Here is a 26,806-nt window from a genome sequence, read left to right on the forward strand (position 1 = left end):
TATTTAGAGGGAAAAAATCAAGTTTAGGAACCTCATATTGTATACTCAAGTAAAAAGTTAAATGGTAAAATAAAACTAGTGTTTTTAAATGAGAAATACTTATATTGGGAGAGAGACATTATCTAAGTAAAACAATAGAATGGATTAGAGAAATTATGCATGTGTCAAAAGTCAGCTACTGTATGCCTAAGATTTGTGCATTTCATCATATGTATATATTACATCAAGAGAAAAGATATGAAGGAAAAGGGTATTTGAGTTTATGTGAAAAGTAGTATTTCACATCTCTAGAGACAAAGATAAATAGAACTGGGACACTTGGTTAACTACTTGGAAAATAGTTGGATCTATCTGGAAAAATGTTGGGTCTAACTCAAAAAATAAAAAGGACATAAAATAAATCTTAATGTTATTTATGCTAAAGTACTTAGGTGGAGCAATAGAAAAGAAATACCAAAGATGAGATTGATTTGACAATATGAACTTATGTAGAATTAAAAATGTCATGAACAGATTTAAAGGGCAATTGCTGAAGGGAACGATACTTTGAGTGAATACATTGAGGAGCTCAAATCAATTATAAAACATGAGCACTCCATTAGAAAAACAGACATCAAAATTTACAGTGGATGAAGTATAAAAACTTGAAAACATGTAAGGTAAAATCATCTGAAAGAATTTTTAAAGTGTTTTTCTTGATAAGAGAACATGATTTAAGTATTCTTCTGTCTATAGTATTGAACAGGTAGTCATGTAAAATGATGCTTAAAAAAGTTGATGATTTAGACACTTGTGATAAATGGCTAGAACAGTGCCTGACATTTGATAGACAGTCAATGAATATGTGTAAAGCTGCTTATGTGTATCATAAATAGCCAGTTGGCCAGTTCATCTCATTTTATAAGATTTCTTCCACATCAACGAACAAAAATAGCCCAATTAAGGAACAAATGGTGATGGACATAAGTTTTAACCAAGGAAAATAAAGTCAATAAGTTTGAAAAGTTCAACTTTACTTAATAAATAAAAATTAAAGTTATAGTAAACATTTTTCTCTTATGAGTATAATGAAGGATGGTTAGTGGCTATTCTAGTATACTTGTACACACACACACACCCTTAAAACAACCAAGTTTGATACCTAGTATGGTGAAAGATGGTTAGTGGATATTCTGGTATACTTGTACACACACACACACACACACACACCCTTAAAACAGCCAAGTTTGATAACCAGTATAGTAAATGTAGACTGTTGTTAGGAATACCTGCAAGAACACAAAGATGTGGGATTTTTTTATTGTGTGTGTTGTGTGTGTGAATAAGGATACCTTGGCAGTTAATATATTAAAGCCTATTTGATCCTTTTTGGGTATGTGTTTCAGAAGAAGCCATCCACTCATACTTAAAGTACTATTCTTTATGAAGTGAAAGTTGCTCAGTCATGTCTGACTCTTTGCAACCACATGGACTATACAGTCCATGGAATTCTCCAGGCCAGAATACTGGAGTGGGTAGCTGTTCCCTTCTCTGGGGGATCTTCCTAACCTAGGGATGGAACCCAGTCTCCCACACTGCACGTGGAATATTCACAGGTTATTTAAGTGGTACAGTAGACAGCCATCTTAATGGAATTTAATGTGAAATCTTAATGAATTCTTCATTTACTGTGTTAGGTATTAAAAGCTATGTTATACCAAAAGTAAAAATATTATATAGTAAATTGAATTCCCAGTAGAAGCAATCCTATTTTATTAATAACTTAAAATTTATATCATCACATTTTCTGTATTTCTGTAAATAGCATTTTTTTTGGAGAGGAAGAAAGAAGATAGTCTTTGCTGTTAGACCAAAACTTACCTTCAGAATTGCTAATCGAAAATAAAAGAAGTTTAGAGTTGGACATGGATGAAAGTAGAAGGAAAGAAAACTCTTGATTTTAGCAGATATCCAGGAACCACACAACTTACAGTAAAAATGAGGTTGACTTCTATGAACTTCAATTTTGAGTTGAAACTTTATAGAAATTTATCAATATTTCTGCTTTTATCCAGACCAGCTTTAAAATTTGATACATAAAGTATTTAAGTTATCACTTCAAACTGGAGGGGGAAGTCTAAACGTTCAGCAGTTAGGCTAAGAAAAATTTATTGATTTAATATAGTGTATTTTTTAGTATTTAATATATGGATTATTTATTTACTAGAAAGCCTCATACAAAATTAGTCAAAAGCAAACAAAAAAGATTATTGTATAAGTGAAATTTTGAGATAATTTTAGAATTCAGGAAACCGTTGAAGCATTCTTGAAAATTTTATGGTGAAGAAATCCTTTGAATTGTAGTTTTCTTCCTGGTAAAGCTGATTAATTATGCAATTTTTAAAAGGATCAAGAAATAAAATGTATGTTACTACACAATACACATAAAATTCTAGTGCTTTTGACCTGGTTTTTAACAGTAATCATATGACATGTTAGAGCTTATCTATATATGATTTACTAATGTGTTATTATTGTACCCTGTGTCTTCTCTTTTTTTTTTAAATGAAGGAATCATCTCTTTCAACGTATAAAATATCAGAACAAGATTTTTCTTACTTCTTCCCTGATGATCCACCCACATTTATCTTCAGTCCAGCTAACAGAAGAAGAGGGAGACCTCCTAAACGAGTATCTGTTAGTCAGGTAAATAGAGAACAGATAAAAAGTACTCAGTAATTCTTAATAAAACTAACCAAAATTAAGAGTAGGGTTTGACTCCCTTCACCCCTGGACCCTGTAGGAAGGAACACTTTCCTTCACACAAGAACAGGGTGTACTGTATGTTGACAACTGCTTAGCAGTGAGGCTTGTAGAAGTTTCAGGTGTGAGTTAGATATGAGTCTCATGCCACAGAGGTTTCATTCTGAAATGTAAGCAGTTACTAAAATGTAAAGCAGGATGAAATACAGGGAATAAAGTATGGAACTGAAATGTAAAGGTCATTTGAAACATAAGAGATAATATCACAATTAAGCAGGCTAGAGACCTTAATCTACCAAGAAAGAAAGTAAAAATAAACTTGATATCTTTAATATTGGCTACAAAAATGTCTCTGATGTGTGTTTACTCTGCCTCTTTCTTATTTGATGTCTACACCAGGTAGTTTTAAGTACCCTGGAATGTTTTTGTTTGTTTTTCTAATGCATATTTTTAAGGCTCCCCTTATGTATTACTGGTTGTTTTTTCTGAGAGGTTTTTGTACTAATTTGTTGAACTACAGAATTAACTGATATTCTATATGTTACTATGATTAGAATTATTAGAAGTTCAATTATATTTTAGAATAAAACCTTAGTATAAAGAAAGTATAATTGATGAGGGCTTTAAATTTTGTCGTTTTTTATTTTAAGTGTAAGAAAAAAGTAGACCAGTTTGTAAAAGTTGTGGTTCTACAACTTTAGTTTCTTGGGTTTTATGTGTGTGTTTTAATTTTATTTTTTTTAGGAGGACAGCATTGCCAGTAAACAGACTATTGCAGGTTATAGGAACAAAACTACTAAAGAAAGAGACAGACTTTTAAAGCAAGAAGAAATGAAATCACTGGGTGAGTTTTAGTGCAAAGGATATACCAAAGACCTTGGCAAACAGAAGAGGCTTAATAAATGTCTCCAATTCCTTCACCTTCATTTGTTGTCTGCCCTCTTAATACCTTTTTTTGTCTCCAAAAACTGTTTAGTTACAGGAAAGTGGATTTCTCTGTGCCTAGGTAGGGAATGTTTCTAAAATGTCTTATTTCTGGTTTTGTCTTTCTTAAGATTAGTTTTTTCCCTCAAGATAACTATTAATTTCTTTGATAAATGAGACCTCTGTTTATCTCTTAAAACAACATTTCAAGGTATAACATACCCTCTGTTAAACTGACCTAACGCTCGATTAAGCACAAGTTGGCGGTTTCTAGCCATTTTTGTTTGATTCCTAGAGCCTTATAAAACATTGTTTCCCAAATGTGACTATATTCATGAATCACTTGGGAATCTTACTAAAATGAAGATTCTAAATTAGTAGGCCTGAGTGGAAGAAAAAATTCTGCATTTCCAACAAGGTGGTACCTTGCTGCTGGTCTTAGGACCACACTTTGAGTAGCAAGGCTTTGAAAGGCAGGTCTGTGTTTGTCCTATGGTAGAAGTTTGTCGTCAACAGAGAGGACTCACTCTTCCCGTTTTAATCACCAGCTGACTCCCTCTGTGAGGTTTTCTTGATCTCATTTAAACCTTAAAATATTTCTGAGGTTCTTTTGTTACATTTAAAAAGTGTGTTATTTTCTGTCTGTGTATAATTCTAAGTCTGATCTTATCCACAGCTTTTGAAAAGGCTAAATTAAAAAGAGAAAAAGCAGATGCCCTAGAGGCAAAGAAAAAAGAAAAGGAGGATAAAGAGAAAAAGAAGGAAGAATTGAAGAAAATTGTTGAAGAAGAGAGACTGAAGAAGAAAGAAGAAAAAGAGAGGCTTAAAATAGAAAGAGAAAAGGTATATCCAAGTATATTAGTTATACTCTCCACAAATAGAAAATAGTATTCAACATTTTGTATATTTAAATTCATGGTTAATTTTAAAATACTTTTATAACTCATTTACATTTATAGTTGTACATAGAGCACTGATAAACTGTTTTGGGATATCTCCATTTTCCTTGGAAAATTTAATGAATGATCTAAGGTTCAACGTATATGAGTGACTTTACACCTCAGAGCCTCTTCCGAAGTACAATTCTAACATTGCTTTTCTTCATTGTTTAGATTTCCATATTTAAGGAAGTAAAACTTTCAGAAGAAAGCTACATTGTTAGAAAAATACAATAAAATGTATGAGCAATAAGAATTAGTATAGTGTTCTTATTTTCCTTGAAGAATAAATATCTTTGTTTCGGCAAATCTTTGATTATCATCTTCAATGGTAGATATTTCGTAGAGAATTCTATAGTTGGTCTCTTCTGAAGTCCATCATTGTCATTGGTTTTCTGGATATTCATAAGTCCCCTTGGAGAAGGACATGGCAACCCACTCCAGTATTCTTACCTGAAGAATCCCATGGACAGAGGAGCCTAGTGGTCTACACCCCATGGGGTCGCAAGAGTCGGACACGACTTAGCGACTAAACCACCACAAGTACCCTAGGTGATCATGTTATATATTATGTTCATTTAAATTGCATGTGTTTCTTGAATTATTTCAGATAGGCCCTTGGGTAGAGGTAGGGAGTGTCTGATATGTGTTTACTCCAGAAAGTGTAGAATACAAGGGAAAAAAAACCACTTGTAATCTAAATGGTAATATTTAGAGATAGCATTATTGCTTTGATTAATTTATTTCTAATCCTTATTGTGGCACTTAAAGAATAAGATCCAGCATTTATAATTTTGTATATATATATTTTGTTTAACATTATTATAAACATTCTGTCCTGCTACTAAATAAACTAAGTAATGTGAAATTTTTAGTGACTGCATGTAATATTTAATCAAATAGATACAGGTAAGCACTTTACAAGGATTGTGTCTCTGGATTCATTTGTAGAAGTGAAATATTAGGTCAAAGGGTAAGAACATGTTAAAAACTTTCTGTACCTGGTAAACATAGGTATTTGTTTGTCAGATGTGTTGTACTTATGTATACTGTTAGCAACAGTGAATGAAAATACCCATCTTATTACACCCTACAAGAATTATTCGGGTGGAGGGAGGGCTTATTTCAGCAGGCCACTCAAAGCACAGGTAAGTTCTGTAACTGTCTAGGTGTTTTCTGTTAAACTTGAGAAGTGTCCACCTGTTTACTTTCAGTGTTACTAAATTTTAAAGAAAGAATATTAACATGCATTAAACATATATGTTATTACATAGCTAATGTATATTTATTAGAAATAATTATAAGAAATATTTTGTTTACATTCTGCCTTACCAGAGACTTTTTAGGGTCAATATTTATCCTGCAGTTTCAAATACCAGAACCAAGAAGAAAAGTTGTCAAAAGACCACTGAGCAAAAAGTCCACCAATTGTACTCTAATATTGCTTTTACTTACTGTCCCCTCTGTGTGTCTCTAGGCAGTTAGTCAGGTTTAAATGAATCTTGAAAACTAATGTATTACAAATATGGGGGGGTATTTTAGGTACTCTTATAATTTCTTATCTCTTCACTTGAGATCTAATTGATTTAAAGTAGAGAAAGCACTGCTATAGACAAGGTCAGATTGAATTCATGTTTATCCAGGAGTTGCTATGTTGTCAAACATCTTTCAACTTTGTAGCAGTTCTATCAGATAGGCATTGTTTTGATCAGTGGTTTTCACACTTTTATGTACAGCAGAATCCCCAAAAGAGCTTATTAATACATCAATTGCTGGGTCCCAACCCTAGAGTTCCTAGTTCAAGAGATCTAGGTAGGGTGCAAGTATTTGTGTTTCCTACTAGTTCCGAGGTGATGCCGGTGCTGCCTTATAAATATCTCATAAGAATTTTTATTGACCTTTCATTTTAGGAAAGAGAGAAGTTGCGTGAAGAAAAGAAAAAGTATATGGAATACTTAAAACAGTGGAGTAAACCCAGGGAAGATATGGAATGTGATGACCTTAAGGTATAAGCATGTTATGTGATATTTCACACACCTGTATAACAGAGGAGATAGCCGATTAAGCAAATATGTATATTTAGAGTACCAGGATAGCATTGTTAATATTTTATAACAAGCTTTGATAATGATTCTTATCCTGTGGAAATAGTTGGTCATCTGTGCTATCCTTGATAGTCCAATAACCACTGAGGCCAGGCAAACATTTAATTTGGTTACTGGACAAAGATTCTGCCTGCAGAAATAACCAGAGTATCTATACCAAACTCATTCATCTCATTTTATAAGGAACCATTTCTAAGACAATAGATGGTGGATTAATTTTGTTCCATATCCTAAGGAAAATACCACACTGGTGGTCATATTGATATGGCTAATGCCTTGGCCTCAGAATCTAGATTAGGAGTCGCTCCTAATGTAGTCAGAAGTACAGCTCAACCTAAAGTTATGCTGTTAGTTGAATGAAAGAAAAAGTGATTTAGTAAGTGATTTAGAGACTGTGATTTAGTAAAGTTGAATTAAAGCCACAGCATCTATAACTTTTTTTATTTTTTTATTTTTAAAGTTTCAGATAACAGGGTTTCATTCAGGATAGGAAAGAAAAAAGTAGACAATTATACTCAAGCAAATAGAAGGGTAGAGTTGGTATTAAATGAGTTGGGAAAGGCTGCATGCATTACAGATTTTAGAGGGAAGGAGTTCAGCTTTGGACCTGCAGTTATATACATACACCCTGATGTTTGGGAGAGAAGTCTGGGTTGGAGATAAGTATTTGGATGCAATCAGCATACTAATAACATTTACAGCCATGAAACTTTATTATGAGCTAGCCTAAGCATCTATAACTTTTAAAGTTCCAAAAGTGATTATAATGAACATCCAGGGTTGAGAAATGGGAAATAGTTGTTATTAGGTAAAGAATATATCGTATCTGTCTTTGTACAATTTCCTATACTTGGTTCAAATAGTTATATAAATTGTTTAAACTTGCAGGAACTTCCAGAACCAACTCCAGTGAAAACTAGACTACCTCCTGAAATCTTTGGTGATGCTCTGATGGTTTTGGAGTTCCTTAATGCCTTTGGGGAGCTTTTTGATCTTCAAGATGAGTTTCCTGAGGGAGTGACCCTAGGCAAGTGCTATTGCTATGTGATAATTCACCCTAAAATTAGTGGTCTAAAAGAACAAATTATTCTCTCTCAAAGTTCTGTGGAGTCCTTGGACCCAGCTAGCCAATCTTCTCTTAGGGTCCTTCATGTGATTACAGTCACAGTGGCTGGGCCCGGAGTCCCCTGAAGGCTCACCTGGCTCAGTGTTCAAGGTGGCTTCTTCACACACATGCCTGGGACCTCGGTGCTCCTCCACACGGTGTCCCGCTTTGTCAGAGCAGCCTGCACTTACGTGGCAGCTGAGTGCTCCAAGGGGCTGGACACGGAAGCTGTCACTTTTCTTAAAAGCCAGGCCTGAAACTGGCAAGCCTTGCTTCTGCCATATTCCATTAGTTAGGCCTGCTGGGATTCAAGTGGGTGAAGGAATAGACCTCATTTCTTGAGGGTTGCATGGTATGTAAGTGCAGGGAAGGGAGGGATTGACGGCCATATTTAAAGACAAGTTACTGCCTAACTTTAACTTTTGATTGTTTCTCCTCTGCATTTACATACTGTTACTTTGTATGTACATCATTTATAAGAACTAAATTAGTATGAGAAGGGCTTTAAATCCCATTTTAGATTTTTAGCTAACCTATAGAAAAATAATCTTCTTTAGATCCAAATAAAAATTCTAAAAGGATTTTAATGCCACTCTTATTTTATCGACTGTATTCTTTAGGAGGGCTTTCACATTCCCTTAGTTTTTCTTTATGAGCTAGGTGAGGCATGAATCACTGTGCCTTACAGATCAAGAAAGTCTAAACAACGCTGGTTGAGGTAAGACGTTTAGGGTAGGTGAATTAGATGAGAAACACTTATGACCTGAACACAATATTAGGATTATAGCTAATGCTGATGATTACCTCTTATGTGTACTATTTGGTAAACAGTAATGTCCCACATAGCTCTTAAGAACACTGGGACAACAATAACATCTTTGGTGTCATTACTCAAATTAGAGTAAGATTATAATTTTTAATATATGACTAATTTGCATCTCAGGCTTAAATTTAGATGAAATATTGTATCAACTGAGGCTAATTTGGCTTTCTTTGAATGCAGTGATTTTTGGCTTATGATTTTATTGTAATTACTAAAAATTATTTTGTGATTTCGCCTTAAATAATATTTGGCTTTACTTTGATGGGCACATAAGAAAATAGTTACACAGGCTATTGTTGATTAAAATGTTTATTGTTCCAATGGAGTTGTTTTTCCAGTATGTGACCAGAACTTTAAATTCATTTTAAACATTTTATTCACAGAAGTGTTAGAGGAAGCTCTTGTAGGAAATGACAGTGAAGGCCCACTATGTGAATTGCTTTTTTTCTTCCTGACTGCCATCTTCCAGGCGATAGCTGAAGAAGAAGAGGAAGTAGCCAAAGAGCAAATAACTGATGCTGACACCAAAGGTCAGAATTCACTATTATTGCTGGCTGTGATAGTAGCTTTGTAGTGAAATAAACTTTTAGTTAAGTTTTAAATTAATTTGGCTTTTACGGTTATAAAACATGGTTGTTCAAGTTACTTGATTTTTGAATCATATACTAGCAACACATTATCAGTTGTTTTACAAAAGCTTTGTTTTAATATATCCTGTTTCTGATGACCTTAAAAATGCTGCAACCCTCACCCCGCCAATCTATCTTGTTTTTTATTCCTTTAGATTTCTCCTGTGATTTAGGAACCTTACAAATTTCATTGACCAGTGTCTGTAATTCCAAGAAATTTACTGAATAGCACTGAGTTTTTGTCCCCATCCAAGAAAATACTTCAATTGTTGTTATTAATGCTTTAAAAGTATTATTATTGATTTCATTTCATATCTGACAATTTTTAGATCAGAGTTAAGTAACATTTAATTTTTAAATTTTGCTACTTTGAACTAGAAATTTTGCTCTTTAATTTCTGTACAGTTAAGTATCTAGAATCTGTGTGGTACATATTAATATAGTAATAATTCTTGGGGAAACCTTTTTTATTTTTAATACAGAGTAGAGTGTTCACTGTTTTATTTAGGTTTTACCTCAGTCAGAGGAATTCTTAAGCATTTATATTAACAGGTTGATTTGACTTCCTGAATAATATTCTCTGTGAATTTTGCCACCTATGAGATAGGACCATTAAATAAACTTCAGTGTATTATATAGAAATACACGATAAGAAATAGTTTAGAGCCATCTTGATAGCAGAATCTTAGTAGGAAAAAAAATGGGACATTTCTCCATTCAGGTAGCATGGTTGGCCTTAGATAATTGGAGCTAATTTCCTTTATGCCTGGTCGATGGAGCAATAGGAGAGTCATGAGTATGTAGTCAGTTCGATTGTCTTTTGATTTTGCAGCCTAAGTTCAAGCAAAATATATTCTCTTGCTTGAGTGCTAATCACTCTAGCTCCCTTATCAAGACCATTTTAGGAATGTGGTCTTCATTGTCATCTCAGATGATTTAGTCAGTTTCATAAAAGGGAAGGGAAAGGGGTATATCCATTTATAAAACATCCAAAGATTTTCTAATGACAAGTACCACCACTAAAGATGGATGATCTAAGACAGACTGTGTAACATATATTCATTCTTTTAGCCTTTAGGTTGTCTTAATGACCAATAACATCACAGGGTTATTGACCAAATTCTGACCTTAATACAAGACATAAAACTTTGTTTAAGTCAGAATTTGAATTAGGTGAATTTTGTAGTTTTGGAAGCCTTAATGACAAAAAGTGGGGTCTAAAGGAAATTGTATTGGAAAAATACAATGTAATGTAAAGGAAAAATATATGTAACTGTTGATGCTTATATTGCCATTTTATTTTCTATTCATGACTTCTTGTTCCTGTAATTTTTTAGTATATGTGCTGCCAAAGCGAGCACTCCTGTAATTTCTATAGCTCTACTCCTATACCAACTGTCTATAAAGTCTGCCTCGGAATAAGTATTGATCATTAATAATGCTTCTTTCAAAACTATTTAAATGTATGGAGGGAGAAAAAATTACTTCAAAAATTTCGCTCTGCTCTCATTTGCCTATTACCACACTTTAAGTGGTGACTTCAATTTCATTAAGGGCCCCAGACTGTTCCCCCAGGTATTTTTCATATATTCTGCCATCTCAGTAACAAAAAGGCTTTTCCGTAGTCTTCCTGAAAGCACCTGAATAATCACATGGGATTGAATATCATTTACTTCTTCATTAGTTGGCCTTATTTTGTAAGGTGTTTCTTGATCCTTTTAGAAATGGGGAAATTGGGCAGACAATAAAAGCATGTATTTACCTCAGTGATGAAAAAACATGAGGTTCAGTGAGGTCATTTACTGAAGATCATGTAGAGAGTAAGTGATTGCATAACTACTAAGACACCATATATGTGTTGTTTTATCCTCATACCACCGTTATAAGGAAGATGTAATTATTTTCTGCCTTTATATGTAAAAGAAGCTTAGTCTTAAGGAATTTAATTAACTTGCCCAAAGACATGTGGCTAATAAGAACTGATGGATACAAACTCAGGCACTCTGGACTGGAGCCTCGTAATGATTACATTTTATTACCTTATAATATGGCAAAGAAGTAACTATCTGTCAAGAACATGTAATTTTTTTGGCCTCCTTGTTTTTATATCGAATCTTGGAAATTTTGACCAGCAATTTTTTAATTCTTACATTATAAATATCAGTTCCTCTCTTTAGTCTTACATCATGAACTTAAATGCCTTTCACAAGTATAGGGACAAAAGCATTCTCCTGATATATAATAGTTTTGTGTATTGCTGAGATGTTATTGTTTAGTGTTGAAATTATGTGTACCTGATTGTAGATTATGATGATGATAAATGTATCTGTTTCAGGTGGTCATCCCCCACACAGTTTAGCTGTATTCTCTTGGTATGATGTATCCAAGTGACTGTATCAGCAGATAAATCCTAGAGTGATATTTACAGTTTCATGAAAGAGCACTTTGGTAGATAGTTGAGTTGAAGAATATGTGTTAGCATGTTAAACACAACTGAAAGTAAACCATCATTTTGTTGGTTGTCCATTTCCTGAGGCCTTTACAGCCTTTGTCCTAGGAAGTTATAACTTACTATAGATAAAATAAGTTGAATTGCTGCAAAGGAAGAGAGCCAGTACACTTATACAGCTTTTTAACTAGGACTTGTTAATTTTAGAGTGCCTATATTAATTTTAAGTTTGTATGGCTTTGTATGTACAACGAAAATTGAAAAAAGTTTTACATCTAGTATTTCCCTGGTGACAAACATTATAAATGTCTGTCATTTCGACTAAGTTCATGGCCTGGTAGGAATAGCTTATGTGTATATGTAACATTTAGTTAGGTAACTTCTCCTGTGTGGTACTGTTTATGCCTCAAATGCCGTGGAATTGTCAGTAACTGTAATCAGACATTTATCCCAAAGGGCCTTTTTCCTTTAGTAAAGGACAGCAGTTCTTTTCTCTAAGGTTCATTTTTTTTAGCTTGTGAACTTTGAGGAGGGAATCATAAAGTAGAAAGTGAAGGACCCACAGAACCAGGTTAGCTAAGTGATTTCCCAGCTGTAATCCATGGAGGCCTACAAATTGTACAGGGGTTCCTCTCTGCTAGTGGCAGAGAGTTGAAAAGATGAATGGGCAGGATTATCATCTCCATTCACTTTATATGGTGCTTCCAAGAAATACTTGAAGAATTTGAAAACTGCTGATCTTGACTTAGCGCTATAAAAAAAAAATGAAGCCAATTAAGTGCCTGATCTAAAGGCTACGTAAGTAGGAACTAGGGATGGACAGAGCTAAGAGTAGAATTTACATTATCTGAGACTTAGTCTGAAGCTGTGTCTACTGTGGTAGAGCAGAAGGTCTTTTTATCAGCTTAAAAGTTTTTTCATTGGTGACATTTTAATTTTATTTTCTATGTAAGGAATAATTGTATATCCTAATGGTTTAAATATATTTGTGTCAGTAGACTTGCTCTTTGGTCCTATTTGTAGCTTAAGCACTGTTTTCAAAGCTGAAGCAATTTACTTAGAAAATACAGGGATATCTTCCTATTGTTTCATGGATCAGAGAGTTTTCAAAATAAAAACAGGCAATTTAAATGAAGAGATAAATCTGTGGTTAAGTGACAGTAGTATTGTCTTTAAGTTCTTTTAGCTCTTTTTCTGTGTTGGTTTTGTGATGATTACAACTTATACTTTGTTATGATTCAGTATTTGTAATTGAATATTTATGAAAGATTTGGATATCTTCAAATAGATTCTGATTTTCAAAGTAGACTTTCTTTAAAGTTATATTGAGCAAGGTAATTTGTCTTTCATTTTAAAGTGTATTTTACCATTTTTTTGGAATGTGTATGTGTATCTTGTTGGTAACTTGGAAATTGTCTTCTTTATGTGAAGTAAGGGGAAAATTAGTGTGTAGTGCATATCTTAGGATTTATAGTTTTAGTTGGAGCCTAGGCAGAATGTGAATGATGCTTGTGGTACTTAGTGTCAGTTCTTTTGAGGTTCCTGAATGTTAAGCTGTTTGCTGTTTCTTTCATCATTTTAAAAGGGCATTATTCCCAAATATTCAAGCTTTGATTTGCACTAGAATAAAGTATTTATTTCCTTAAAGATCTAACAGAGGCTTTGGATGAAGATACAGACCCCACAAAATCTGCACTGTCTGCAGTTGCATCTTTGGCAGCTGCATGGCCGCAGTTGCATCAGGGTATGTGTGGGTTTTATTTTTTTTATGTTTTTGATTGCCTTTTTATTTTTATAAAGGTATATTTTACATTACTGAGGATTTATTGTTTACATTCTAAATGACTCTTTCGTTTTTGACGACTACAGGCTGCAGTTTGAAAAGCTTGGATCTCGATAGCTGCACTCTTTCTGAAATCCTCAGGCTACACATCTTAGCTTCAGGTGCTGATGTAACGTCAGCAAATGCGAAGTACAGGTATCAGAAACGAGGCGGGTTTGACGCCACAGATGATGCCTGCATGGAGCTTCGCTTGAGCAACCCCAGCCTAGTGAAGAAACTGTCAAGCACTTCAGTGTATGATTTGACACCAGGTAAACTTTGCAAGTTAGAATTTGTATAACCTTCCTACTTATGCCCAGAATACTCGGTAGCTGGTGAGAAAATTTTAGATGACACTCAGTTTTAAAAGAAAGAAAGAAAGCAGTCTTTTAAAATAAAATTTTCAGAATACAAATAGTGACCTAAATTAACTACAGTTGTTATATTATTAACTTTAATTATTTATGATTTTCTTGTCTTTTTCTCTTTGGATTTTCTATTACTTTAAAAATGGTTAGTTTACTACATCTAGCAAGTCTAGAAGGATAAGTGGGAATTACCTAACTTTCATTTTTATTCATTAGTATATCAGAAAGGTAAGCTGTAGCTGCAGAATTCTAACATTCAGTTGAGTAAATGTTTGAGCAGTGAGGCACAATATGTAAAATTAAGATGGTTATTTTTCACTTCCTTTTATAGATAAAAGTAAAAAATGTAATGTACAAATATATAGTATTGAATTTATTATGCTTATTTAAGGAAACATATAATAAGAGTACCTAATTCCTAAGAGTCATGTAGTTTAAAAAAATTTTATTGTGGTATAGTTGATCTAGCATTCATATAATTTTTTAAATTTGTGGTAGTGTTTTTGTACAGTCTTTTCTGAGTAGCAGTTTACCTGTTGCCATTTGTGTGTGTGTGTGTGTGTGTGCGCGTGCGTGTATGCGTGCTCAGTCACTTAGTCATGTCTCTTTTCAACCCTGTAGACTGTAGCCTGCCAAGCTCCCTCTGTCCAAGGGATTCTCCAGGCAAGGATGCTAGAATGGGTTGCCATTTCTTCCAGGGGATCATCCCGTACCAGGGATCGAACCCATGTCTTGCGTCTCATGTGGTTATAACTTAGTTTTGATTTGAACTTCATACATAAGCCTAAAGTTAAAACTTAAAAATTAACTCTTTGCAATTAGAAAGTTTTTCATGTCTGTTTCACTAGTATATAAGGTTGTTATTAGTATTTGAAATGCGTTGTATATCACATAACTGTTAATTGGATTCAAAGTTGTTTTTTTTCCATAAATGCTACTAGCCTAGTTATTCTTAAGAGACTCTTCCCTAGTCTTTATTAAATATTTTCACATTGAGCCACAAATTAAATTTTTTCTTGTCATTGATAATCCAGAAGTTTTTTACCAATTTTTGGCAGGAGAAAAGATGAAGATACTTCATGCTCTCTGTGGGAAACTACTGACCCTAGTTTCTACTAGGGATTTCATTGAAGATTATGTTGACATATTAAGACAAGCTAAACAGGAGTTCCGGGAGTTAAAAGCAGAACAACATCGAAAAGAGAGGGAAGAAGCAGCTGCTAGGTGAGAGAGAATTACAGTCCGTTGTGCTAATGAAAGCTGTTTATTTCTTTGCCTCTAAAAACATGTTGGGGACTTCCCTGTGGTTAAGACTCCACACTCCCCATGCAGGGGACATGGGTTCAATCCCTGGTCAGAGAACTAAAATCCCATACATGCTGTACAGCACAGCAAAAAAAAATAAAAAGTAATAAAACTTATTAAAAAAAAATAAAACCATGTTGGGCTGGAATGTGGCACTGGTGTACCACTGAGAGGTTCTGAATAGATTACTTTATAATTTTGTGATAACATTTGGAGCATTTTCTGTAATTGGGTGGTTAAAGATACTAAAAGTTAAAAGTATCATATAGACTATAATATTTTATTTTAACTTTCAGAATTCGTAAAAGGAAAGAAGAAAAACTTAAGGAGCAAGAACAAAAAATGAAGGAGAAACAAGAAAAACTAAAGGAAGATGAGCAAAGAAATTCAATCGCAGATATATCTGTTGGGTATGGTTTGAATTACACTGCTTATCTGGATGACATAAAGAATAAAAATCAGCACCTTAAACTCTAAAATGCTTTAGAAAACTAATTTTCTGTAGTTTTGTAATAGTGTCAGCAAGCTTGTGAAGTTTACATACAGCCAGTTCTCAGATATACATGTGGTTTTTTTTTTTTAAAGCACTTTCAGGGACTCTAAAACTCGTCCTAGCATCACTGATAGTATCTCTCCCTCCCGCCACCATCGTCACGGTTGTACTCTGGGTTTCACAGAGTTCCTTCAAGCCTTTTGAGGAAGAGATTGGAACTTTCGGTAGAAGGTGGAAGGAGAAGATGTCAGCGCCTTAAATAATTCAGTGACTGCCTAAAGTATTTTATTACATAGCGACATTATTAGGGATGAAGATTGGCTGTGAAGACAAGTGGGAACTTTTCCTATATTGTAGATGGCAAATCATATTCAAAATTAACAGAAATAATCATTCTAAAATAAAATCTGCAAAAGAAATTCTAAAAATCTCAGTATTCCAAATTTAGTATATTGACTTTTGATTATACTTTACATATAAAAATACCAGTTACATCTTAAGATCATAGGTCACAAACTTGGAACAGTTGTATTTTATATGGCCATCAATAATACTTTAAGGGATTTATTTGGATACCTTGAGAAAGTTAATATTAGATATGACACCTAAAGTACAAGCAACCAAACAAAAAATAGACTTCACCAAAATTGAAAACTTTTGTGCTTCAAAGAACACTGTTGAGAAAGTTAAAAAAACAACCCAGAGAATAGAAAAAAAATTTTATAAATCATATATCTGATGATGGTCTGACATCCAGAATGTATAAAGAACTCATACAACTCAATAGTAAAAAGACAACGCAGTTTTGAAAATGGGCAAAGGATTTTAACAGGCATTTCTTCAAAGAAGATCTATATGAAGCACATAAAAAGATGCTCAGCATCATTAGTCATTAGGGAAATGCATATCAAAACCATGATGAGATAGTACTTCACACTTATTAAGATGGTGGTATTTCAGTTGAGGGACAATAACATGTTGGTGAGAATAAAGAAATTAGAACTCTCATACATTGCTCACAGGGATGTGTAAAACAGTGTGGCTGCTTTGGATAAGTTTGACAGTTCATCTGACAATCTAAACCATATGTTACCATGTAGCCAGCAATTCCACTCCTAGGTATGTACCCAAGAAAATTAAGAGCATACATTCACCCAAAAATGTATACATGAAAGTTCATAGCAGCATTATTCTTAATAGCCAAAAAATAGTCCAACCCAAATGTCCATCAGTCCATCAGTTGATGGATAAACAAAATGATATACTGCTTCTGTGGTATATCCTTATAGCAGAATGTTATTCAGAAATAAGAAGGAATGGAATTCTGATACATGCTACAACATGGGTGAACTTTGGAAACATTATGCTAAGTGAAAGAAGCCAATCACAGAAGACCATGTAATTATTCCATTTATAGGAAGAGTCCAGAATAGGCAAATCCAGAGCAGAAAGTAGAATCAGTGATTACCAGGGGCAGTGAGGAAAAGGAATTGAAAATGGCTATCCAGTTTTTCTTCCGAGATGATGAATTAGATAGAGGCAGTAACTGTACAACCTTGATAATATTACTAAAAACCACTGAGTCATACACTTTAAAATGGTGATTTTTATGGTATGTGAACTATGTCTCAATTTTTTTTATATACATATTTTTCCAATTACGTCAGTTATACATAAAGTACTATATTCATTTAAAGTATACAAAATAATGATTTGATCAATGTATGTATTGTTAAATGATTACTATAACTTAGTTAATATTCGTTGCCTCATATAGTTGAAATTATTTTTTACTTGCAATATCTCAGTTTTTTAAAAAAAGAAATTAGGCATGTAATAGATCCCACCACTTCATATGTTTGTACTCATCTAACCTCACTCATTTACATTATCCCTCTGTCTCCTAAATACATTGAGTTTGCAAAACTCTTTGAATGTAGAATGTAAATGGTGGAATTCAAATTCCACACAACTTTAGTTTTGATTTGGACAATCCAGTGGTAAAACATCCATATTGTTCCTACTTACTGTACCTGAATTTGTCTACTTCTCCCTTCTACTGTTTGTCTGTTTATATCCTTTTATACTCTGAGCCACCATTACCTCCCACCCAGCTACCTGGACTAATTACAGTGGCCTCTTGACTGGTCTCCCCTCATCTGCTTTCTATCTCAGATGATTTTCCACATAGCAGCAAGAGTACCTTCTAATCATGTCATTTCCCTTTTCTAAACTCTTCCACTTTTTCCCTGTAGCTTCTCCCCACCCACCCCCATTACTCTTTGAATAATGCCCTACTAGGCCCAATATGATCTTGCCCTGATTTTCCTCATTCGTATCTTAAATTGCTTCTTTTTTGTTTACATTCCTGTTAAAATTACAAGCTCCTTCCTTTTCCCTGAGCTCAGTGCATTTGCAGGTTATTCCTTCTTCTAGGAATAAAGATTTCTTCTTACCTGCCACCTCACCCCTCCCAGTCTCTTTAGTCTTGCAGTTTAAACATCACTTCTTTAAGCAAGCATTTCTTGATCCCTGAGATTAGAGATCAAGTTCTCCTCAAAATGCTTTCATAGCATTTGAACTTCTTTTTTAGTATTTATTACATATTTTAATTTTGCAATGATTTATATCATTATCTGCAAGACTATAAACTCTGTATTATCTTGTTCACTACTTCCTGAAGGATAAAGCCTGGCACTTCATAGGCAGGCAATAAATATTTCATGAATGGAATTATAAATATTTTTTTCTCCTTAAGGGAGGAAGAAAGGGAAGATTTTGATACTAGCACTGAGAGCAAAGAAATAGAGCAAAAGGAACAAGATCAAGATACAGTTACTGAAGATGAAGATGACCCGGGACCACATAAAAGAGGCAGAAGGGGTAATACAGAATTTCTTAAGGGCATGCTTGCTTGTTTTTAATTGATAAGGAATATTATTAATTCACTATTCTGAAATATATATTAGATTACTTCCATTTGTGATTCCAAGGTGTGTTGTTGCTTTTTTGTATTTGCTACTTTATGTTGACCAAATAGAAATTTTTATTCTATAATGTACCCATTCAACATTGAATGCCTTTTAGATGCTAGAGATGCAAAGATCAGTAATGCTTGTAACTGGTGTCATATTGCTGAGAATGGAAATCTCTGCTGCCTTAAAGTAATCTCATAAGTTGGTGGAGTAAAGGAAATACATTTTTTTTTAAAGCTTGTGATACAAGTTACTTCTGAGGATCTCTAACCATTTTCACTTGATAACTATTAAAGGAGATACTTAAGTTTATTCTGTGCCTGTAATTTGGACAGTATCTCTTTTTTTACATTATTTTTTAAATGGTTATTGTAAGTGGAAAGAAAATCTCTTATACAATACCATGGAGGCTGTATTCTCTGACTACAATGCAATTGATTTGGAAATCCAAAACAAATCTTACACTATTAGAATTTAGAACATACTTCTAAGTAATTAGAGTTTCAAAAGAGAAGCCCTAATAGAAATTTAAAAATATTTAAAACTAATTAATACTGCATATTGATGGATACAGTCCATACAAGTCCATACTTATTGGATACAGTCCCTCTACTTACAGGAAAATTTATAGCTTTAATACATATTAGGAAAGTAGAAAGGCAAATTGTGCTAGGCATTCATGTAAGAAGTTAGAGGTAAAAACTAGAATACTCTCCCTAAATATAAGGAGACAATAGATATGAGTAGAAGTTAATAGACAATAAAACTGTAATAGAGAAAAACAACAAAGCCAAAAATCTGTTCTTTGAAAAAGACACAAACTAGACAAACCTTGGTTTAATTGATTTTCAGGGGAGTAAGGAATCACAATAAACAAAATTAGGGCTAAAAATTGAAGCAGCATAACTAGAGATAGAGTAGAAATGTAAAGATAAGGGGATAACAGCAATTTAATACCAATAAATTTGAAAATAGAGGGCAAAAAGCAAAATCCTAGAAAAAAGGCAAATTATAGAAATGAATTAATACAAAGATTAAAAATGTGAATGGTCCTAAACCATTAAAGATCTTGAATTAGTATTAAAAACCTTCCTATAAAGAAAACATTGTTCCTAGGCAACTTTGTGGTGAATTCTGCCAAATTTCAAAGAAGCAGATAATTCCAATCGTACACAAACCCTTTCAGGCAAAGGAAAGAGAGGAAACAGCCCCCAACCATTTAAACAATTTGACAATGACTGAAACAGGAGAGAAGTCTAATTCTTCAACACAGCGTAAAAGGCCAGCCAGGAATCTAGGCTCCTTCTGTTTGTTGGTACTGTCATCCTTGAGGGTTTGCTGCCATCCTCATGTTCCAAAATGATTTATCACCCTGTCTCCATTCTATCTAGGGAAAACGGAAAAGAGGCATAAACCCAGAGGTTACGTAGAATGCTTCTGCTTCCGTCTCTTTGACCAGCAGTTTCTAATGTAGCCATGTTTACTGGGGAAAGAGGATCTGGGAAATGGCCTTCTCTTGGATTGCTAGGTGCCTGCTAATAATTAAGGCTTCTGTTACCTTAAAGCAGTGGTTGTTAAAGTACAGCCCATTGGCCAAATCCTCCCTGCCCCCTGTTTTAATACCACCCATGTTTTTACATTTTTCAATAGTTGGAAAAAAATATTTAAAAGAGTGATACTTTGTGACTTGTGAAAATCACATGAAATTCAGACTCAGTGGCCATAAATAGAGTTTTGTTGGATGTAGCCATGCGCATTCATCTGCGTGTTGTCTGTGACTGCTTTCATGCCACAGTGGCAGAGTTGGGTAGCTGTGATGGAAACCATATGACCCACACAGCCTGAAATATTGACTAGCTAGCCCTTCATAGAAGTGGTTTGCTAACTTCTGCCTTAGAAGAAGGACTGAATGTATGGCAGAATAACTAGCAGACTCTGGCACACTCTCCAGTATGGAGATAGAAGATTTTTTAAGTGGGCCGATTTCTTACTAACATAGTGTATTAGTCTATTCATGCTGGCATAACAAAATGTTACAGACTGTGGTTTAAACAACAAAATGTTTTATCACAGTTCTGGAGACTGGAGGGTACCAGTCAGGGTGCCAGCAGGGTTAGTTTCTGGTGAGGCTTTTCTCAGCTGATGATAGCACCTTCTCACTGCGTCCTCACATGACCTTTTCTCACCCACAAGGGGAGAGAGAGTGCCCTGGTCTCCCTTCCTCTTGTTTAAAGACACCAGTCTGACCTTAATTACCTGCTTAAAGGCCCTGTCTCCAAATTCAGTCACATTGGGGTTTAGGACTTCAACCTACAAACTGGGGGTGTGTGGGAGTGGCACATAGTTTACTCCGTAATGTGTAGTAACTTGGGGTAGCTTGTGTCATGTTTTTCTAGTGAAAAATTAAAATATGATGATTGTTTCAATTACAGGGAAAAGGGGACAAAATGGATTTAAAGAATTTACGAGGCAAGATGAGGTCAACTGTGTAACAAGAGAGCCTCTTACTGCTGAGGAGGAAGAAGCTTTAAAACAGGAACACCAACGAAAAGAGAAAGAGCTCTTAGAAAAAATCCAAAGTGCCATAGCATGCACCAATATCTTTCCCTTGGGCCGTGACCGCATGTACAGGCGGTATTGGATTTTCCCTTCTATTCCTGGACTGTTTATTGAAGAGGATTATTCTGGTCTCACTGAAGACATGCTGTTGCCTAGACCTTCATCATTTCAGAATAATGTACAGTCTCAAGCACCTCAGGTATCCGCTAAAACTGGAGATCCTTTGATGTCTGAATCTACCTCCAGCATTGACCACGGTCCGTGTGATGATAGTGCGCAGCTGCCAAAACCGGTGCACAAGCCAAATCGGTGGTGCTTTTACAGTTCCTGTGAGCAGCTGGACCAGCTGATTGAAGCCCTTAACTCTAGAGGACATAGAGAGAGTGCCTTAAAAGAAACTTTGTTGCAAGAGAAAAGCAGAATATGTGCACAGCTAGCCCGATTTTCTGAAGAGAAATTTCACTTTTCAGGTAAAATTTCAATGAAACCTGTTTCCTTTATTTTTCTCTTCCTGTAATCTCTGGGTCAGGAGTAAACATTTTTCAAACTATCAAGAGGTGTATTTAAAACACTTTCTCTTTCATCTGGACAATGCTGTCAGTTCTTGAGTTAGAGAAATTTGCTAGTTAGAGAAATAAGGTTTTCTAGATTCTCCTGGGTTCCACTTGGGTTATGAGAAACACATCTTAACAATATGAGAAGTTACATACTCTTTCTGAGCTCATTGTTTGATCAGTAGATTGAATACTTGAGGCACTAGGGTTACCATCGAGTTTTGAGATCTGATAGTGAGTGAGGTCACTTACTAAAGGTTTTAGCCGAGGGTCCAGGGACAGGTTCTATTAGTGATCACACCTTAGGAGATGGGCTGCAAGGACAGTTCAGGCAGGTAGCAGTATTTCCTATTTGATGACTGGTCTGTTGATGACAAATAAGAGAAAGAAGTAAGGCATTTTTAGGTGTAAATGGGGTTTTATAGGTAGAGTGATCTTAAATTTAGGGTTATATTAATACCATGACTACTTTAGTTCTCTAAGAATTGTTGATCACAATTCTTTAACAGCTTTGTTGAGATTTAATTCATTTGTCATACAGTTCACCCTTAATTAAAGTGTACAATTCCATAGTTTTTTATATATTCTTAGATATTTTACACAGTGAATTTTAGAACATTTTCATTATCCCCAAAGCTGGTATTGTATAATACATGGTCTTTTGTGACAGGCTTCTTTTACTTAGCATAATGTTTTCAAGGTTCATTCAAGTTGTGCCATACATCAGTACTTCATTCTCTTTATGTTCATTGTAGACTACATTTTAGTGCATTTTACGGATCCATATGTTAGTTGATGGACGTTTCTATTGTTTCTGCCTTTTGGCTATTATGGAAAATGCTGCTTTGAACATTTGTGTATAAATTTTTGCTGACATATGTTTTCGTTTCTCTTGGGTATATACCTAAGAGTGAAATTACTGGGTCATGTGGCTTCCTCATTGGCTCAAGTTGTAAAGAATGTGCCTGCAATGCACGAGACTCAGGTTTGATCCCTGGGTCAGGAAGATCCCCTGGAGGAGGGCATGGCAACCCACTCCAGTATTCTTGCCTGGAAAATCCCATGAGGAGCCTGGTGGGCTGCAGTCCATGGGGTTGCAAAGAGTTGGATACAACTGCAGCAACTTGGCATGCACACATCATCACTACGCACTATGGTAATTCTGTTTAATCATTTGAGGAACAGTCATCAGACTGTTTCCTGAAGTGGCTCACTATTTTATGTTGAAGGTTAAATTTCTCCACATCCCTCTCAATGCTTGTTATCAGACTTTTTTATTCTAGCCATTGTAGAGGTGTGAAGTGGTATCTCATTGTGGTTTTGATGTGCATTTCCCAAATGACTAATGATGTTGAGTATCTTTTCATGGTTTTATTGGCCAGAGAAAAAATGTGTTCAGGGAAATTCCCTGGTGGTCCAGTGGTTAGGACTCAGCACTTTCACTGCCATGGGCCTGCATTCAATCCCTGATCATCAAACTAAGATCCTGCAAGCTTCATGGCACAGCAAAAAAAAAAAAAGAGAAAGGAAGAAAAGTGTGTTCAGATCCTTTGCTCATTTTTTAATTGTATTATTTGTCTTTTTATTGAGCTATAAGAGTTCTTTATATATTCTGTTGGATAGATACAAGTCCCTTATCAGATAAATGATGTGCAAACATTTGCTTCTTTTTTTCCCCGTACTTGAGGACTTACTAGGTGTTTTTATATCTACTGTGTCACAATCATACAGTCATATGGGTAATTATATTTTTTAATGAGAAAATCATAATAAAGATGTCTGATAACTATTTCAGACAAACCTCAAACTGATAGCAAACCTACATATAATCGGGGAAGATCTTCCAATGTATATGATCCATCCCAGATGTCTGCAGAAAGACAGCTTGAGTTGAGGCTGAGAGATTTTCTTTTGGATATTGAAGACAGAATCTACCAAGGAACATTAGGAGCAATCAAGGTTTGTACCTGTTCCCATTTTTAACTTGCCTAATTACAAGAATTTTGGTAACTTATTTGATATTTTATGTTTGTTAACTTATTTGATATAGTCAAGGCATGTGTGTTCTGAATAAATAGCAGGAGTGATACATTTTTTATAATTAATTTTATTTCCCTGTATCAAATTATATATATATAGATAGAAATCTTTCTTAAAACCTTTTTTAATATTAACTTTTGGTATTTAAAAAAATATCTGTTTTACGGTATTTTCATCCAAGATGTTGAAATGTGTAAGGATATTTTCTTCTTCCTTGACTAGCTCCTGCCTGCTCTGCTGAGTCTGGTTTGTTTATTGGTTTCTTTGTTACCTTTTTAAAATCTGTAAGTAATTCATGCTTGATATGTGTGTTCTGTTCATTCCTTTGCTATCATCTGTCACTTTTTTGCTACTGTCAGGTGACCAACCTTAGAGTCATTTATAATTTCACTATATAGAGAGTAAGGCATTAAAGCTTCCATCTATGATTGATATGAACTCCATTTTGGCCACTTAGGAACCTTATTTTTAGATCTCTTTTTGATTCACAATCTGTTCTAGAATATTCATGAATTTTTCATATGTACATTGAACTTCATACTTCTTAGGAACACTACATGCCATTTTTCAGGGTTAGTAAATTTGAGTTTTGTTACAGGTTACAGATCGACACGTCTGGAGATCAGCGTTAGAAAGTGGACGGTATGAGCTGTTAAATGAGGAAAACAAGGAAAACGGGATAATTAAAACTGTGAATGAAGATGTAGAGGAGATGGAAATTGATGAGCAAGCAAAGGTCATAGTAAAAGACAGGTACAAAAAGGATTTTCTAAAGTAACCATCACTTTTTCTTGCCATTTTATGTTTGTTTTTAAGAAAATGTTTCTTTTTCTTCAAAACATTGTCTTAAAATCTTATTGTGAGGACATTAATATTTATCACCACTGAAATGATGACTTTGCTAAACCACAAGTTCTCTCTTACCTCTCTTAGTACTAAAGCAGCCAGAAAACAGCTTGTTAGGATGATGGTGGTTATTCAAGTTTCTAAAAAAGTCTTTGAACTTAAAGTTTTATTAATTTCAGAAAGTAGCTTTATATTATCCATTTTTCTTTTCTGTAAGAGAACTTGGTAAACTGTAATAGACTAAAATATTATTTGAGCTATTAATCAGAACTGATTTATCTATAGACAGATAATTTTACTTTTTCAGATAGCATCTGCCCTTAGGAGAAGTTTATTGTCTAGAAGGAAATGGTGGAGGGACCTTAAGCTAGCAATTACAGAGCAGGGTCAGAGTTCTGGTAGAAGTGACTGTGAAACTGAGACCTAAAGGTGGAGAGGATATGAAACTGGGAGGAAGACGTTATACAGGTTTTCAGTAAATGAGCCTGCATTTTTTTTTTTTTTTTCTCTCGAGCCTGCATTTTTAAATGGTCGTTTTAGGTGCAGCATGGAGACTTATTACAAAGAAAGTAGGATTGGAGGCCAAGGAACTAGTTGGTTAGGAGGCAGCTATAAGTAAAAGTTGAAGCATGAGATATAGAGATGAGCTGCCTGAGCTACTCCTCCCTTAAGGCCCATCTGGTATCACCTCTCTGAAACCTTTCCTTAGCCTTCTAAGGAAAGGCTTCTTTCCTAAAGCCTTCTAAGCCTTCTCTCATCCACCTTCCCACCTCTCTGTATTTGCCCTTGTGATGTGCCTAAATGACATGATAGTTTAGCTCTTGATTCATGTTTTTCTCTCCCTTTCCTGGTGGCTTATGAGAACTCCTAGAGATTGAGGAAACCATTTCTTACACAGGTATAAGTAAGGATTTGGATAAGTCAGTGGACTCAAGTTTCATCTAATAGTGGTTTTAAGTACTATAAATGCTTCAATGTTTTAATTGTAGACTTTTGGGCATAAAAACAGAATCTCCAAGTACTGTCTCAACTAATGCAAGTACACCACAGTCAGTGAGCAACGTGGTTCATCATCTTGCAATGGCACTTTTTCAAATAGAACAGGGTATTGAGAGGCGTTTTCTAAAAGCTCCACTTGGTGAGTATCTGTTTTTAATTCAAAATATGTTATATTTTAAATGCTTTTCAATTACCCCTTAATTAATAGAACTTTACTGGCTGACAGAATAAAATTGATCAACTAATCTGAAAATATAAGTTCTTTCAGGTAAGATTTATTTAATAATACTTTAAAAATTTATTCTAGGTATTCATTCATTTCAATGAATGTCTGTTTAACTATTTCTGTCAGTCTCTTTTATGAATGTTTCTTCCAAAGAGATTACTAAGTCCTATGACTCTCCAGACCCTGAATAATCAAACACTAAATGTATTGTCATTTAAAACAGAACCTCAAAGAAACTACTTAAATGCCCCCCATTAAGGGTATGGTTTAATAATGTGGGTCACTCACCTGAGCATGTGTACGACGTGCTAAATCAGAAATATCAAGTGTTTCAGGGTACATAGATGAGGAGGTGCTCTACAATATATGGTTAGGATGACAGAAATGATTCTATCATGAGTGTGTTTCAGTAGTTATGAAATTAATCTGCTTTTTAGGACTAATCTAGGAAACATAATCCTTATGTTTTTAGGAAAATATGTTTCAAGTTCCAAATCAGTTTTCATATCATAACTGCCTCTAGTTCGCTGTGGTCTTTCTGAAAAACTGAATTAATTTATAATTCATTATATTGAGATAGTTTATATCTCAATAATAAAGTACTAGAAGAAACAAGTTGTTTTAAACCATATCTTTTTGATCTCATATTGAGAGAGAGACTTGAGTAGACTAAAATCCTTTAAAAACAATTTTAATGTTAATTTTTTGAGTAGTAAGAACAAAGTTTTCATAAATATATGGTACTTGAAACATTAGTATATTCATAAATTATCTATTTTTAAAATGAAGAATTTGTAGTCAGTATCTCATTATTCTAAGCCTGTCCATATTTTAATTTTTTTTATAAATTGATAATTCCACCATGAGCTTCATAACTCACTTTTCACATTGAAAGTAACATTTG

The 26,806-nt window shown here is 34.4% G+C and overlaps 1 protein-coding gene across 2 annotated transcripts in view; it reads left to right on the forward strand.

The window, feature by feature from the left end:
- BAZ1A (bromodomain adjacent to zinc finger domain 1A) overlaps positions 1-26,806 on the forward strand; it is an 83,635-nt gene that overhangs the window by 43,531 nt on the left and 13,298 nt on the right. Inside the window, exons 7-21 of one of the 2 annotated variants that reach the window (XM_043489640.1) lie at positions 2,551-2,685; positions 3,487-3,586; positions 4,343-4,509; positions 6,515-6,610; positions 7,598-7,736; positions 9,021-9,167; positions 13,364-13,459; positions 13,585-13,809; positions 14,964-15,129; positions 15,507-15,620; positions 18,462-18,586; positions 21,111-21,707; positions 23,587-23,750; positions 24,430-24,584; positions 25,667-25,815. In XM_043489640.1, coding sequence (XP_043345575.1) covers positions 2,551-2,685; positions 3,487-3,586; positions 4,343-4,509; positions 6,515-6,610; positions 7,598-7,736; positions 9,021-9,167; positions 13,364-13,459; positions 13,585-13,809; positions 14,964-15,129; positions 15,507-15,620; positions 18,462-18,586; positions 21,111-21,707; positions 23,587-23,750; positions 24,430-24,584; positions 25,667-25,815 — 2,575 coding nt within the window. The remainder of the gene's footprint in view (positions 1-2,550; positions 2,686-3,486; positions 3,587-4,342; positions 4,510-6,514; positions 6,611-7,597; positions 7,737-9,020; positions 9,168-13,363; positions 13,460-13,584; positions 13,810-14,963; positions 15,130-15,506; positions 15,621-18,461; positions 18,587-21,110; positions 21,708-23,586; positions 23,751-24,429; positions 24,585-25,666; positions 25,816-26,806) is intronic. The other variant, XM_043489641.1, reaches the window with a different exon arrangement.

This window comes from Cervus canadensis, chromosome 17 (assembly GCF_019320065.1).
Source record: "Cervus canadensis isolate Bull #8, Minnesota chromosome 17, ASM1932006v1, whole genome shotgun sequence".
NCBI classification, from domain to species: domain Eukaryota; kingdom Metazoa; phylum Chordata; class Mammalia; order Artiodactyla; family Cervidae; genus Cervus; species Cervus canadensis.